This window comes from Lipotes vexillifer, unplaced genomic scaffold (assembly GCF_000442215.2).
Source record: "Lipotes vexillifer unplaced genomic scaffold, Lipotes_vexillifer_v1.1 scaffold149, whole genome shotgun sequence".
Lineage (NCBI taxonomy): Eukaryota > Metazoa > Chordata > Mammalia > Artiodactyla > Lipotidae > Lipotes > Lipotes vexillifer.
In genome coordinates, this window is record NW_006779962.1 from 3,782,582 (window position 1) to 3,799,656 (window position 17,075).

Below are 17,075 nucleotides of genomic sequence, written 5' to 3' on the forward strand. Positions count from 1 at the left end.
AAAGAGCTTACTTTGGAAGAAAAGCAACTCGGCGCCCACTCCGACCCCGGACTCCCTGCTCAGGCTCACCGCGCCCTTCCTCTTCGCCTGTCCTGAAGCGGCCTTAGAGCCGGGCAGCGGCAAGACCGCAAGGCAGGCAGGAAACGGCTCCCGGCTGGTCCGAGTCCTAACCAAGGGGTTCTCAAGTGGACGGCCAAGGCTGGGACTGTCCCTGAGGATAGGTGCCATGCCCTTCCGGGCCCTCTGGAGTCCAGAAGAGAAGCGCGAGGGCTGGAGGACGGCAAAGGAGGGTTGTGCGTCTCCCCTGACAGGCACACGTGGGGAGAGGGTGGCAAAGGTGGACGCGGAGATCCGACTCACACAGGGAAAGCGGGAAAGAGAAAAGGGGTCAGGGAACCACGGCCTCTGAGGCCTACAGTCCTGGGGGCCGTGTGGCCGGGGAGCTGCTTGTTGAGAAGCGCCAGCGCACTCACTCTGTTTCCTGTAGTAGTCTTCCCAGGCCTTGCTGTAGTCAGGCTGGCTGCTCTGCGGCTGGCTCTGCTGGCCTGTGCGAAGAACACAAAAGCAGTCAGGCCTCCGGGCTCCTGGAGCCTCGGCCCCCAGCCCGCAGGCTCCACGCCCTGCTCTCTGCACTCACTCCCTTGCCCTTGTGGCCCGGGGTCGGGGGACTGGGGGAGGAGCCAGGCCGACCCCCAAGAGGGCCTCCACCCAGGCCAGCGAGGCTGCGGCTGGCAGACAGCTGCCCCGCAAGGGCGACCAGCAGGCAGGGCCTCAACTCCCTTCAGTCGGGGACTCTGGGCTGCCACGAGCAGAGCCCCCAGGGCCAGAGTGCTATCTGGGGCTCCCTGGATTGGCCTGCAAACCGACAGAGCATCCAAATGGCGCTGACCACTCCCTTTCCCTGGCCCTTCTGTTCAAGGACTGATGGCTTTGCCTTTGCACGAAGAGAACTACAGGGGACACACAGGGAAAGTGTCCAGAGACTGCGCTCAAGGTGACGACAGAAGATGGGGTACACACCTGACCCCCAGCCTCGCGCCTGTCTGGGGTGAGGGTTAGGACGTGTTGGGGGTCGTCCCCGCCCTCCTCTCCACATCACTGGGGGCAGAAAGGCTGGGCTGGGGGGAGCAGAGCAGCAGCCTGCCCAGGGGCACGGAGGGCAGGTAGTGTTTAAAACACGTGGCCACAGCTGTAAGTCGGGACCCTCCTTCTGCCAAGGGCGCCCCCACCCTCACCCCCGGCACGTCCTTTTTTCGGTTACAATCACAGCCTGCAGCAGGCAGAAAGGACGTGCTCAAAAACACATTTCACGGCACAGTGCTTTCCCCAAGAGTTAATTTCCTCAAGGCTGAGGAGGGGCGCAGGTACGAGGACAGTCGGTGTGTGTGTGGGGGGGACTCCTCCTCCGCGCACTGCGGCAGGACAGGACTCGGACCTGGACGCTGGCGCCAGGAGAAGGCAAGGCCTGGGCAACGCGGCAGCAGAAACTGCCCCCTCAGACACGGAGGCTGTGGGCAAGTGGGATGTTTCTTCTGACCAAAACCAATTCTCCATTCCCCGGAACGAACCAAGGGACACCACAGGTGAAGGCAGGTGCGCGGGGCACGGGGCAGGCGCTAGCTGCGTTTTCTCTCGCTCAGCCCACGTGCCTTTGCCAACTCCTCGCCCGCCTGGCCTGAGGAGGTAGCGGGGCGGGCTCTGCGGGAACCGCCCCCTGCACGGGGGTGGCCGTGTCCCCTGCAGCTTCAACGCAAAGCCTCCCCACAGTCTAGGGCTTCTCCCACGTCCTCTGTCCTGGGCGATGGGCGCTGGGGAACCCTATCTGGGTCGCCTCGCACCCTGGGGGTGCCCCCTGACAGAACAGGAGGAAGCGAAACACGCCCGGGCTGCGGAATAAGTGAGCACAGTGAAACGGGGGGTGGGGGTGGGGGTGGTGGAATCTGGGTGGCGTGTAGGTGTCCGTGGTGAAGTTCTTTAAGATATTCTGCACGTTTAAGGTGTTTCGTAAGAAAGGGGGAAGAGAGGGAACAAACAACCATGCAATTTCAGAGCTCACAAGTACTTTAGAAATCAAATCCAAACCCTTCATCTCACAGATGACAGAACTGGAGCCCTAGAGAAGCGGGGACATGCCTCAGGCTGCCCAGCACTGCTCCAGACCCGTGGGGGGGCTTCTCCAGCTGTGAACCTGACCAGGCGCCCCGGGGCAGGGTCTCACACCCAGCACTCTGCTCAAGGGGAAAGGGGTGGAACCCCGGGCCCAGCCCCTTGTGGGCAAAGTTGCAGCACGTGTCCTGCAGCCTGGCGCTCCGAGGGGAGCCTGCAGACTGCAGACGTGCTGAAGAGCGCTTTCCAAACACCACCAGGCTGGCCCTTCAGACGTCAAAAGAACCTAAGGTAAGGTTTTTTTGTTTTTGGTGGGAAGGCTGTGCAAGATGGGCTCTAACAGCAGTAAAACTCAAGAATGACTCCTGAAGCTGGCGTGGGGGCCGGAGAGTGGGAGGGGGTTTAATTCCAACGGGAACCTTCTCTTTTACAATCAGTTTTCTTAGAGAGCAAATTCTCTAACCATGCGCTTTCTGGAAGTTCAGGAGCTAGAGAGCCCCTTTCTAAGATGGTGCTGGGGAGGAGAGAGGGAGAAGGGCCACCTTGAGGCCAGAGGAGGGGAGCAGGCGGGGCACCCACTAGGCAGGGCTGCTTGAAGAGGCTGCAGCGGTGGAAGGGGCCGAGGGGCAGGAGGGGCTCAGGTCAAACCGCACTCTCAGGGCCCACAGGCCTTTCGGACCTCTTTCTGGGGGACCAGAGTGACGGAAGGCTGCAGCTGAGAAGGTGGGCCAGGAGAGAGGCGGGCCCCCTGCCCCCGCCCAGCTGGAGATGAGCCCAGCAGGCCTGTCCCCGGGGGCATCCCACCTCCTCCCGAGTCACTTACTTGGAACCTGCTGTGTGGGCTGCTGCCACGCCTGGTAGGTGCTGCCCCAGCCCTGGGTCAGGAAGGCAGGAGGACCACTGCGGAGGACAAGAGGACTCATTCCAGGGCGGGCCGCAGCCCCCCACCCCCAGCCCCCCGCGCCCGCCCCCGCGGCAAGCACAGCGCCCTCTGCTGGAGACGCGGCAGGGCGGAGTAAAGGCGGCCCACCCACCTCACAGGCGCGCTGTGAGGGCTTCCGTTCACTTTAGCGGCCATGTTTGGGAAGCACCCCGAGCTCCTCGGAGGAAAGGTGCTAAAAGAAAGTGGAAAACAAATAAAGACAATACAACGGCTTTTGCAAAAACAAACAAACAAAAACCCCTCCCGCCACCCAGCCCCAGGGCGGTGAGCTCTCCTTGGGGATGCTGGCGGGACCAGAAGACCCTCCGCCCTCCGGGAAGGCTCTCGCCCCAGCACTGGTCACTGAGCAACAGACAGGCCAGAGGGACCACCAGTGAGAGAGAAGGAGAGGAGTCCTGCCCCCGCCCAGAACTTGCGGCTTCCGGCTGGCACTCCCCGGAAGTAGCCGGAAAAGGAGGACCCCTTGGGGGCAGTGAGTTCTTCCAGCCAAGAAAAGACTCACTTCTGATGCGGCGCGGCAGGTGGCTGGCTGAAGGGGCCCTGTGCGAAGGCTCCGGGCGCTCCGAGACTGGCACCCTGTCAGGGCACAGAGGGAACTCTCACCTCCTGTCGGCTGCGCCTGCACCCTCTGCCCAGGCCCACCCCGAGGCAAACCACAGCTTTCGGGGAGAGAGACAAGTGAAGTAAAGATACCCTATGGCACTCGCACTAGCCTTCCTCGCCCACAGTGGGCTTTACTTGCAGAAACAGCTTCTGCCCCTTGAGCGACCGATACCACCACACAGCCAGTCCTGGCACCACCACAACTGCCCTAGCATGTAACCCTGGGGGTAGGGACCAACCTGCTGACTCTCCCGTCAATTTAGGCTGGCCCACAGCTTTCTGCCATTCTACGTCCCCTTTGAGGTGAGCAGTGGCCAATCTGTCCTCCATCAACACTCCCTTTCTTTATCTGCTTTGAGGTGCCTGAAACTAAAGCCAGAGTCAATGAACGCTGCCTGCAGGGCTGGCCGCCAGGGCGATGCCAGTGGGAGTCCGGGGGCAGTGCTGGGGAAAGGCTGCCGCCCCTGGCTGCTCATCTACGCCTGCAGGGTCAACGGCTCGGGGCCTGAGCTGCGGTGGCCTGGGCAAGCTCTGCGCGTCTGGGCCTGGCCCTGGTGTCCCTGCGCCCCGACCTTCCCCCTCAGCAAAGTGGGAGGGAGCTGTTGCCCTCACATCACGCGAGGACTGAGAGCCACAGGAAGTACCAGGTTCTGGAGAGAAGCAGGTGCCTTGGGCACCATCCAAATGAAAACCCAGCTCCTATCAGGCCAGGTGGGGAAAGGACCTTGTACGTACGCCAACTTTCTCATCTATGAGATGTCTGGCCAGCTCAATCTGTTGAGGAACCCCCCTGATGGTGAATATCCGCAGGTTGGGGTCCGTGTTGGGAGGGGGGTTCCGCTGAAGCTCCACGTGTGCTCCTGACTGCTGGTTTATGCTTTTGATGTTCTCACCCCCTGTGGGCAGGACACAGAAGAATAAGTGGCTACAGTTCTCTCCTCCAGAGGAGGAATATGGGTGTTTTCTGCACACCAGTGCTCATCCTAAGAGTAGACAAGCACTTGCCATTTATACTTTAAAACGGCTCTTGTAAAAACCAGAGCTGTCTCATTTGTGAAGCCAGACTTGTGAAGCAAAGCTGAGGCGCAATGACACCACGTGGCACCAGCTGGTCTCCATCTCAGTGTCCTATGCAGAGGCCTGGAGTGGCCCAGAAACCAGGTCTGGGCCTTGGCCCACAGATTTGCACACAGTGAGCTCAGCTCCGGCACTCCATCCTTCTCAGCATGAGAATGGTGACCTGATGGCCCCTCCATGGCACAATGCGGGCCTTCAGCCCCGGTGTGGGCCACCGCACTGCTGTCTCCCGCCCTCCACAGGTCAAACAGACGGCCACAGGCCCCAACAATACCCAGAGCCCACTCAAGCCTTTAATATCCCATCCTGTCTCCTCTCAAGTCTCTTCTTCCTTCGTGGGGGGCGGGGGGGGACAGGTCTAGACAGAGTGGCAGCCTGAGAATGGAGGTCACAGAGGCCTGGGTGGAGTGGGGCTAATGAAAATGTAGTTGGACTCTTTGAAAAACCTGTGAGAGTCCCAGTCTCTTAATGAAATTTGCGTAACAAAAGCTCCACCAGCGTAACAATGGTTTGATTCTTCTCTTCAAATTTCACAGAACTTACAGATCAGCTCTGCTCAATTGGGGTGGCAGAGCCAGAATTCAAGGAAAACTTGGAGCACAGAGTTTTGCAGAACTGGAAAAAGACGATGTGTATAAAATCTGATGCAGGGTACCAGGGAGCCCCAAAGGGTCAAAGCGAAGACTAAAGGCCAGTCTCTGTGTCACCCCTCCCCACCCAGAGTCGAAACTAAGCTGCAGTGACATTTCTCGTTTCACTGTAACACGTCCACAATCCTTCAAACTCCCAACCTGCCCCCACTGGCCCTGCTGGAAAGCCACGTCTGAACAAAAGCATCGAGGAGTAGGTAAGTAAGGGACACCAAACAGCAGGCACGGCTCATCTCATCCAGAAAGCATGATGGGATTCTACGAGGGTCAGGATGCAAAGATGGAGCCTGGGTCCAGCCATTCTTCCTGAAGGAAGTGTGAGCGGCCCTTACACCGTAGTAAGGAAACCAGGAGACTGTCGGCATTCAAGAAAGCTTGGTTCAAACGTTAGTCTGGGCAGGATGTTAGCTTGGTTTAGGGTAGTTTTAAGTTTAAAAGCAAGTTAAAAAAAAGAAAAGCCCAGCAGACCAAACTGTTGTATGCATGGTTTTCTTAAAAGATCTGCTGCAGTTTAGGGGAGGTGGCCCTGTGTTATCTACCTTGAGCCCTGAGCCAACACGTGGTCTCAGGGGCAGCACCAGCCAAGGCAAGAGAGTCGCAGAGCGTCTTCAGCAGCTTCACTTTGCTTCCAGGTACGTGCAAGCCCCTCCCAGCCCCACGACTACCGACCTTTACTCAGGTCATGAATTTTACCTCCTTTGCATCATGACAAGTAAGCAGCTTCGCTCCTAGGCAGGAGTGTTCTTAGGGAGCTGCGAAGAGCTAAGAATAGGTGGATACCTTCCCACTGCACACCCGGCACTTGAAGGGACCCCCACCCCACCCTCTGCCCAGACCACTCGGTCCCGGAGACAAAAGCACGGAAGGGCGCGCGTGTCTGGAACGCAGAAGCCCACGGGCCCAGACCGGCTCCCCTCCATCAGGCACTTAGACCAGCAGCCCCCAACTCCTCCCTGAGGCCTCAGGTCCATGCTAATAAGGCGAGGAGGCACCGCAAAACTGCACGGGGCCGGAAGGAGTTAATTTAAGTTCATCTTCCTTTAAGATGAGGTTGTCAGCTTGGCACATGGTGGCCGTCTTCAGGCTCATTCAGCAGCCTGCTCCATTCTTCCACCTGACGGGGGGGCAGAAGCGACCCACCAGTGGCCCCCGGCTGGATGTGAAATCGTAAAGCAATTAATCAAACCTGCTAAAAGGCTCGGCTGACAAGAGCAGGGCTGGCCACACTATCTGTCACTATTGCTGTATTTATCATGGAAATCCAGCAGGGGCCCAGGGAGGTGCAGCGTCTGTCCAAGGGCTGCAGGGCCTGCCTGCGTGTGGCTCCCCTCACCCCGCGCCTTTCCCAAGAAACAGGGAGACCTCATACCCAGCCCCTGGGGCAGCGAGTTACAGAAAGACCCCTGCTCCTGCCTAAATGAAACTTAGCCTGGCTTCCCAAGGCTGCTACTGGAGCACCAGGACACAGCATCAGTTACTGCTACGTTCTGCTGTCTCTTCCCTCTGGGGATCGCTCAGGATGGCTTTGTGGAGGACACGCTATGAGCGACTGTCCTGTGAGCACCGGGGTTTCACTGACTAGGAGGAACTGTCACAGTGAAGACAGAAAGGCTCCGCCAGGTCTAGAGAAGACACTTCGCCTGAAAACCTCGTTGACAAAACGGTTCTCAAAAAGCACAGAAAAACCTAGATCTGATTCTTGAACTCCAGGCATCAGCTGGATTTAACCGCATGGCAGCAGGCCAGCTGATGGTCTGGGCAGCACGTCTGACTTATCACAGCATTTGGGCAGCCAACAATGTCCATTAAACACCTCCCAGCATGTACGCCCTGCCAGAAAATTAAAACAAACCTACGTTGTTCCTACCACCTCTGAGAGGTTAACCACCCAAGAGACAACACAGATACAAGAGACAAACATTTTAAAAGAGCATGAAACACACACTGTCCAAGAGTGGGACCCAGTGCAGATTCTGGGAGGTGAATGAGGGGGACAGGAGGAATTCCAGCCCTGTGCCAGCTCGTGAGGACGTGCCACGGTAGCCTCAGCTTTCTGCTGGTGAAGACGTTCCCAAGTCAGGTTCCACGGGATGCTAGCACCCCTCCAACAGCTAAGAGATGTCTGGTGATCACAGAAACTGGGGAAACTCTAGGAAGAGAATTGTATTTATTTCTTCCATATGTTGTCAAACACACACAAAGGGAATAAACAGGCAAATACAAAACCCAATGCTGAACATGAGTTTCCCACCAGGGCAAGGGCTTTGCTTAGAGAGCAGAGAAGCTAAGCCTACTGCTCTGGGAGCCCCAGACCTGCTCTCAGCAGTCTTCCTTGGTCAAGGACAGCCCAGGTGAGCCAGCAACAATGGCCTAGAAACCTGCCTGCTCTCTCCCTCGCTCTTCGCTGAAGGACAGGAAGGAGCCACATTAGCCATTAATGAGGGTTTCTACCTAACGTCCTCTAAAATGCCTAGAAACAACTAACAAATCAATCTTTATTTCCCTCCACAGGGTGCCTGATACTCTTGGTAAATATGTTGAAAAGATAAAAACCACTTTCACATGTTGTGTCAATAGAGAACAAATACCCAAATCCAGTAAGGAAAAAAGTGACGCACTCGTCAGAAAGCAACCTTCGCTTGAGGAAATTATCTTAACGGTTCCTCTAAGCTCCCTGGAGGTGAGTTAATCACCAATCAGTCGATCGACAAACACTCAAGAGGCCCCGCACCTGTTCAGGGCGCCTCTTCAACCACCTACGCTGCTTCCATAGGCAGCGGGTCTTCCTGCCCATCTGTTTACACGCTGTAATGAAGTGCTGGCTCTGCCCCATTCACGAGGGCCCGCGCCCAGGACGGTTCCTGCCGAAGAGGCAGGTGATGCCTCGGACCTGGCCCCTCAGTCAAGTGCAGCAAACAGAAGGAACTCTGTGCTTCAAAGGTATTGCACGTAGCCTGTCTGCTCTCAGGTCCAACACCTGGAAGGGGAACGCCGAACTCCAGCAACCGCCTCTTACCTTTGCCTATGACGAGGCCGCACTTATCTGCCGGCACTGTGTAGGTTATCTCCTGGATGCCACCAGGGTTTCCCACGCTCCAGTCACCGCGGCCACGGCCTCTTCCTCTGGCTACCGCCAGGCCTCCGAAGCCATCTCTTTCCTGGGAAGGAAGCAAAGCTCAGGTGACATTTCTGTCACTGCCACCAGCACTATTTTTCATCTCTGGGGAGGAGGTTAAGTGACAGGATGTAATCAACGCCACACATTAGAACCTGAGCACCTTTCCACATTTCAGATTCTGAAGTGCTCTTTACAAGCAGAATTAACAAATCACAGGCACATCCAAGACGACGCGCGCGGATAAATCACGTGGTTACATAAACAGCACAAACACATCCAACTAAAACAGGCAGATATAAATTCCTAAGTCTAAAGCCCAATGCCCTCATCCCTGCAGTTTTAATTACTGGGCCTTAATCTACAGGCATCAGGAGCTGGTTTTCTTCTCAATGCTGGGCCTACCAGAAACCACATATTAGATGCTGAAGAGCTATGAGCTTTTGAAAGTGACACATGAGTAGCAAGGATGACTTCTGACCCTCCCCCGACAAAGTTGCTACAGAGAACAATTCAGACACCGCTCTAAGAGTCAGAATACCCTGCAGTTCAACCAGCAAAAAGAATAAAAGGGTTTTAAAGAAAAATTGGTTGTCTCGCTCCCCAAGAGAGGGAGGAACAAGCCAGGCCCATCCGCCCACGGTCCGGGGCTGGAGAAGTCTCCCGACTCATTCTCACAGTTTCCCCACCAGAGAGTGAAACCCACAACCAACACCTAAGCGGGGAAGATTCCTTTCAGTCGAGGGCGAAACACCCCATTCCAGCCTTTGTCCTTTGAGTCACTTTGGAGCAGCAACATTTAAAATCTTGGAAAGGTTGAAGGCGAACCTGGTCAAGCTGAGAGCTCCTTCACGGAAGGGAGAAGCTGAGCGGGCGTTCGGCACAGCCTGCTCCTGTCGAGTAAGGGTAAACTGAATGTTTACCCAGAATCGAAACCAGCAGAAAGCCGAGCTCACTGGAGTGCTTTCTGTTGCACTCTGCTTTCGTGAGCGACAAATGACAAGTAAACAAGGTGATTTTAGGGATTTATGTTAGAGCACAAATACGTGGCCAACTTTCTGGGTATGCCACAGATTCTCAAAGACAAGCTGTCCCCTCATCATCTCACGGCCTTTGCAGTCGTGGGATCATCAGTTCTTACTACTAAAAAGGATGTCAGAGATGAATTAGTGACGCTTCTCTGAACCTGTCTCATCCTAAGAACTGCCTGGGGCTGTGGGTGAGATCCAAGCCACCCTCTTGGATACTCTGATTCAGGAGATCTGGGGTGGGGGGTGGGGTCTATAAACCTGTAACGTCAGCAGGTGCCGCCAGATGACTTAGGGGATCATGTGGGGTGCATCGCCTGGTACAAACCCCTTGGTTTGCTGCTGAAAAAACTACGCCAAGAGGAGTTCAAAGGCTCGCTGAAGGTCACATGAAAAATGGCAGAGCTGGGATGGTGATTTCTAATCTCTGGCTTCTTTCTTCAGCTCCTATTATTCTCAGACTTTTCCTACACACCTGGGGGACATGATGCGCCAACTTGCCACCAGCTACAGTAGTTCTCCAGAGCAATTTACAACGGGGGCAGGTGTATCCTAACAGCATCACACAAGCCCGCTCACATTCCAGAGAAAGACGTGCATGGAATCAAGTGCATGAAGACAGTGTTAGGATTTGGGCAGATCATGAAGTGCCTTCTAAAGCTGAGATTAGACTTTACTTGTAGTTTTATACTAGGTACACTGAACTGTTTGAAACCTGGCAATCTGCGCTGTTACATCCCACAAACAGTTTAAATAGTCAGGAACTTTGTAAAAAAAAGTCTAGATTCTCAGACAATAAAGGCAGAAGAATAATAAACTAGCAGGAAAACAAAAACAAAAATGAAGGCGGGAAAGAGACAGATGTAGAGAAGCCCATGGCTATAATCTTGGAGGGAGGTAACTGACAAGAGTACTGGTTTCCAAAACCGTGACTTGAGAGGGGGTGACTGCTCCAGGGTGCTGCCCCGAGAGCCCCAGGTGGCACTTGCTTCTGCCGGTGAGATACTGAAGCTCCAGAGAGCCAGACCCACCTGGGCGGTAAGAATAAGCTCGTTGATGACATGTGCTGCATGCTGGCATCGCTCTGGGGGTCCCATGACCTGTGCAGCTCTCTCTGGACTAATACCGTCATCTGCGGAAGAAGGTGAGAGATGGGATTAGGAAAAGCCCAACTTCAGAAGGAAACAAACGTCAATCTGATTTGCAATCAATGTTCCTACCAGTGCCAAAGAGGGTAATAAGAACATCACCGTATCAGGGAATCTTCTGCATAGGAAACGTGTATGGCTACGTCTTTTTGCGTGATCCACGTCAATACTCATTTCGTATGCAATTACAGCCATTTAAAAAAGATATCACTATAGAAACTAAATTAACCTTAAAAAAAAAAAAGTGCCAAGGAAAACAGAGCTGAGCTACAGCAGTATCCTCCCAGAAGCAGTCCATCATGACGTTTTCCCATCTTCAGAGAAATGAGTGAAATAAAGACATTGCAGATGATTTTGCTCATAAGGGTAAATTTATAAAATTTAAAAAACGGTCCTTGATTTTACGATTTTTTTAACGGTTTTAAGTTATCTTTAATTTTATGAAATCAAAATAACAGTTTTTTTTTTTAAAGTCTTTACTTGGCAAAATTAAAAACTGGAAATGCTATGTTGATTCCCCCCAATTTTACTAGTCCAAGGAAAAAAAGAAAAAAGCCTGGACACCCCTGGGCTAGAGTGTTCTGGCACAAGAAGGGTGACCCGGCCAGCAAATCCACAGAAAGAAATGAGGGACCAGAGGACAAACCTAAATTGGAAATTTGGTAACAGAATGTTGCAAAAGAGAGAGAGGGTGAGGGAGAGCAAAGAACACAAGTGGGCTAATAACAAAGTCCTTGTTTTGTGAGGTGTTCTTTAATTCTTCACAATGCCGAGGACTTCTGAGAACCATCAAAACCTACCTGGTTTGAACTGAATTCTCACACCGGCATCATTCTGGATCTTTTTGATCATTTCCCCATTTCTTCCTATTACAATCCCAACTGCAAACCTAGGCACAGACACCTAAGCACAGAGACACAAAACATCAGAGTTTTTCTGCAAACCTGTGTGTGTGTGTGTACATACAATGATTTTTATCACAGTGCATTTCTGGAAATGATACAATAAAGCATTTTTTTTTCCTCTTAGGAAAAATACTGTGGTTGATGACTGCATTCCTGTCCATTAAATGCATCCAATAGGTCTGAGACCTGATCAAAAATAGTTATAAAGATGAAGTAAAGTAAGAATAAACCTCATAGATAAAAGATTAAAAAAAATTTTAAGATTAAAAATTTATCTTCCAAATTTTATGAAATAAACACTAACGTACCATACACATTGATTATACTATGGTCCTATAAAATGTTTTTCTTTTCCTTCACTCTTTTATTGTAGTAAAATATATATAACACAGTATTAATCATTTTAACCATTTGTAAATACACACTTCAGTGGCATTAAACACACTCACAATGTTGTGTAACCACCACAGATGTCTACACCCCAAACCTTTCCATCATCCCCAATGAGCACTCCCGTGAAACCACAGCGCTTCCTTCCCCAGCCCCTGCTAACCTCTGCTTTACTTTGCGTCTCTATGAATTTGCCTATTCTAGGTGCCTCATGTAAGTGGAATCATGACAACGCCCATCCTTCTGCGCCTGGCTTATTTCACCAAGCATAACGTTGGCAGGGCTCACCCTTGCTGTAGCCGACATCAAGGATGTATTTCGATCCCATTCCGCCTCATCAGTAAAACAGGCTTAGGAGTTTGATACTATCACAACATAGGTCACCACGAAAGCCTGGACTTGGGTCTTCATCTGGGCAGCGGGGTGCGCTTTGAAGCACAACCCCCAACCAGGGGGAACGGCCCCATTCCCTGAAATGCGTGCAGCTGGCGCTCCTCACTACAGCTGGCTGTCCCACTCCTTTCTCACACCCACCCTGGGAAGCCAGTGTACTTGGAGGGTTTTGCAGGTGAGATAAGAGTTAAATAACTTGCTCAAGGTTAAAGAGCTAACAGAAGGGTGCCCTACAACCTTAAACTTGCCTACTAACCTGTAACTCAAGCATACCTCTATACTGCCTCCTCCCATTCGGGAGCTGAAATCACCGCGTACACCTCGAAAATCAGCTTGGTCTTTTTCTCGGATGATCTCTAATACCATTTCTCTTGCTTGCTGCATAAACACAGATAAAAGGCATTAAGGAAAACAAAATCCTGAAAAAAGACATGACACCAGGTGAAAGATCAAACCCTCTTAAATTGGGCTTAAAGCCTCAGGAGGCGCTCAGCTGTGGGAGAACTCACTATATCATGTTACTATTGTTACGTGGGACACGGGCAGGCTGCTACTGAGCAGTATATCGTGTATATCACATCTTAAATGACGTGTTCCTTACACTGTCCAAAGCGTCCACACAGATAAGGGTTCACAGTCTTCTAAGCCACAGCTGGGTCAGCACATTGGGGCTGGGTCAGAACTTGATGATGGTTGCTCCACCATATTTCTGACGTGCCATTTCTTTCTAGTGGGCAAGGGTGGGGTCTGAGAGCTCTGACAGTGGGCAGTTTCCATGGGAAGGAAGACATTAACAACGCATCCCATGGCAGAGAAGCTCCAGGGAGGGAAAGGGAAAAGGTCAGCCTGGGAGCCCGAAAATACCTCCTGGCACTCAGAGCTCGAACGTCTTACCAACTGGCAAGAGCCTCCCTCAACACCTGGCTGTCTCTAAGGCACATTCAGTGTCCTCACCCCCGAGAACGCACCTGAGTCAGTCCATCCCGCCCATGCCAGCACTGACCCCGTAGGAGCCGTGCTAAGGAGCAACCGTGCACAACTCAAGGTCATGTGAGAACTGAAACTGAGTCCCAGTTCTGGAAAAATCAAACCAAACGAAAACAAGAAAACCCAAAACAGCAACGTCTCATGACATCTGGAGAAACTGGAACATGGACTGACTATAATATGATGTTATGGGATTACCGTTATTTTCTTAGGCCTGGTTTTATAGAAGCAAGTTTTATTCTTAGGAGATACATACTGCAGGATCTGGAAGTAAAAACTCACAGTATCTGACACTTACTTACAAATGGTAAAGCAAAAACAATAAAACATAAACACACAAACAAAACAGTAAGTAGGTTGAGGGTATTCAGATGTTTGCTACACTATCTTTTCAACTTTTCTATATATTTGAGGTTTTTCAAAATAAAAAGTTGGAAAGAGGGAAAAAAAAAAGAAACCCAAAGAACAATATACCCTAAATACAGCAGACAGCTTTCTCATCATAAAAAACATGGAATACACAGTTTCAAAATAAGAAAAATACTGAAAACCTTTCTTTATAATAATTTTCCTGAAAATTCATGAAACATCAATGAAATAAGCTCTTTGACCAGGTATTTTTTCTACAAAACATAAAGCCAAACGTTCCACTGGAGAAGGCAGGAGTGGAGGGCTTCTGGGAGGCAGGCTTTCTGTGTCCAGCCAGCTCTCCCCTCTGTCCAAAAAGCTCTACGACACACAGCAGAGGAGTCCCAGGCTGGACTGCACGAGCCGAGTGAGGAAAATTAGGTGCAGTCTGTTTTTTTTTTTTTTTTTTAACTAAAGTCCACTTGTTTACATCTAAAGAGGTTAGAAACTCTGGGGGACCTGACAGGGCAGTAGATAGTGAAGGGCTGCACTGCTGACAGGAACCTAAGCAAAGCAGCCACTGTAATCACCGGCTCTCAAACCTGTTTTAAAATCATTACTTTACATATAGAAACCCTGACCAAAAAAGAACTACCAGTGATATCATTTGAGTTCAGCTGAACGACAGCAGTAAGAACTACAGGAGGGGCTTCCCTGGTGGTGTAGCGATTGAGAGTCCGCTTGTCGATGCAGGGGGCACGGGTTTGTGCCCCGGTCCGGGAGGATCCCACATGCCGCGGAGAGGCTGGGCCTGTGAGCCATGGCCGCTGAGCCTGTGCTCCGCAGCGGGAGAGGCCACAACCGGGAGGGGCCCGGGTACCGGGAAAAAAAAAAAAAAAACTACGGGAATTCTTTTGCCAGAGACTGGTAACCTCTGCTGGATCAAAGCCCCAACGCCCCTGCAGAGGGACAGCTGTCGCTGACGGGTTGGCTCACCAAGGTGTGTCGCTCCGGAGCTACCCTAAATGCAGCGAAGGTCAGGCAGGCTGCAGCAGGCAGAAAAAAGAGCATTCATGTCTCACGGGGACAGACACACTCCCACACCCACAGCACACACACATTCCTGATAATAGCCCAGGTGCTGGAAGATGGAGCACCTGGGTGATTCAGACCTAAGCCCCTGCTTTCAGCACCTGCGGTTGTCCTCTGTGGCACACAGGACGCTTGCTACGAGGGCACACACGTGCCTTGTGTGGTACTGGCACCTTCAGTCACCTTCCACCTCAGCCAGTGATCTTGTAAAAATGGGTTGAGAGAACAAACAAATAAAAGCCAGAGGGAGCCTGCATCTGAGCTGACCACAGCTCAACGTCGAAAACTGCATCTGATCAGAGCTGTGCCAGCCAATAAAACCTTCTGCATCTATGGACGAGTCCTGTACATGGGCTGCCCTGACGGCAGCCACCATCCACATGTGGCTCTGAGCACTCTGAGTGCTGAAACATGGCCAGTATAAATAAGGAACTCACTTTTTATTTAATCTGAACAAATTCCAACAGCCACGTGGCCAGCAGCTCTGGTACTAGGCAGCACAGCCCCATTCTCTGCATCACCAAACTTGGTTTGGGGAAACAGCTCAAGGAGCACCCACCCAGTTTTATAATTTCTGGAATGACATAAAGGCTCTACAAGTCCTACCAAGTGATCCCGCCACACCCAGGACCTGCCCGACCCATGGTTTCTCTCCTACCTGTACTTTAAATGGGTCTCCGGTGATGCGCAGAGGCTTGTCTGCTCCCGTGGGCAACGGGCCGTCCTGGATCATGACCATCTTCACGCCTGCCCGCTCCTGTGAGGGCACACACACCGGTACAGCCCTCACTGTCAGCAAGAGGCACGCAGGATGGCACAAGCTGCACGGGTCGGGTCGTGTCCACAGTAAGACATGCCCCACTACCAAAGGCACTGCTCTCTGATCCGGCCCGTGAGGCTGGCCTCCGAGAATGCTGATGTACACGCCGTGCTTGAGGGCGTCCGAGCCTGACAGAGAAAACCGTTTCCCGAAACTGTCCTCCCTTTCCAGTTCCTGGAATATCTGAATATGGATGAGCTACTTTTACAAAATGCTAAGCACTGAGCTAGACAATCTATTTAACGTCACGTGGTCAGAGCTCACGCACAGCAATGGGAGGGAAGGGCCACCACTTCCCGACCTCACAGAGGAGAGCTCTGAGCAAGCTACCGAAGGCTCCAGGGCCGATGAGCGCGGCACCAAAATTTGGATTCTGGGACTCTATAAAGTCTGAACTCTTAGGAGTCCACGGTAGAATGTCTTCCACATCCGAGGACTGGGCTATACGAGAGCACACAGGCAGGCCACAACTCCGACCCGCAACTTTGAAAGCCCAGAGCTCGGAAAGAAGAGTTTGCTCCGAACTAAGTGTGGCAGGAAAACTAACCTGAACTCATGTGAGCGCGCTTCCAGCCCCTCCTCTCATGGGGTGTGACTGGTAGGTTAGCCCGAAAACCTGCACTTGGTCACGGGATGCAGCCCCCAAACTTGCTGGGGGTATTAAATTCTACAACACGTTTGGCCCAAGTGTCTCATGTGAGGGATTCTGGAGCTCAGAGCAGCAAATGTTCACGGAGCATTTACTCAGTGGCAGGCTCTGCACTAAGGGTCTCACGTAAATCAAAATAACGGGTATTGCTTTAGCTCATTACAACGGCGAGGCCGGCACCTCCCTGCTCTTACAGACGAGGACCCTGAGCCTTAGAAAAGTAAATGAGCATAACTCCGATCTCACCACTAACGAGCAAGAGTGCTCCTGGGTCAGGGCCCTGGCTCTGGACACAGGATTTTTATCTGAGAGTCCTAACAGGGCTTCATCGCCACAGTGGCTGCTGCCAGTTCACGGGGACCCCAGGCCTTGGCGTCACAGCTGGCATCGAGCCTGGCCACAGAAAATGTTCAGATCCGCAGAGGCACTCGGGCAGAGGTTTTGAGGGGAGCTCTGCACCGTGGTGCACAGCCAGCCCAGCTGAGACACGCCAAAGCCGGACAGAACCTCCCAACCCGGGAAGATGGAGGAGGATGAGGGCTGTCGAGTGCTGCTCTGCCAAGGGCTCACGCACCTGCAACTGCTTTATTGTCTCCCCTCCCTTGCCGATGACCAGCCCCACTTTAGACGCAGGGATGAGAATCTCCTGGATCGTGCTGTTGCCGTCTATGTCATTATGAAAGCCAGGTCCATTCCGACAGCGGTCCACAATCTGTCCCAGGAGCCGTTTGGCTTGTCTTTGGGAGGGAAAAGAACCACAAGAGAGCCAGCATTCAATGAATGCTCTAGGCGCCCAGGAAGGGGAAAGAGAGCCGGGGGGA

The 17,075-nt window shown here is 52.6% G+C and overlaps 1 protein-coding gene across 1 annotated transcript in view; it reads right to left on the reverse strand.

Annotated features, from left to right (window-relative positions):
- The window catches only part of FUBP3 (far upstream element binding protein 3), a 53,057-nt gene that overhangs the window by 3,626 nt on the left and 32,356 nt on the right, over positions 1–17,075 (reverse strand). The window contains exons 9-17 of the mRNA XM_007453131.1: positions 12,632–12,736; positions 11,471–11,573; positions 10,554–10,654; positions 8,396–8,537; positions 4,388–4,548; positions 3,552–3,625; positions 3,141–3,221; positions 2,930–3,006; positions 474–545 (exon numbers count right to left, since the gene is read on the reverse strand). Of these exons, the coding sequence (XP_007453193.1) occupies positions 474–545; positions 2,930–3,006; positions 3,141–3,221; positions 3,552–3,625; positions 4,388–4,548; positions 8,396–8,537; positions 10,554–10,654; positions 11,471–11,573; positions 12,632–12,736 (916 nt within the window). The remainder of the gene's footprint in view (positions 1–473; positions 546–2,929; positions 3,007–3,140; positions 3,222–3,551; positions 3,626–4,387; positions 4,549–8,395; positions 8,538–10,553; positions 10,655–11,470; positions 11,574–12,631; positions 12,737–17,075) is intronic.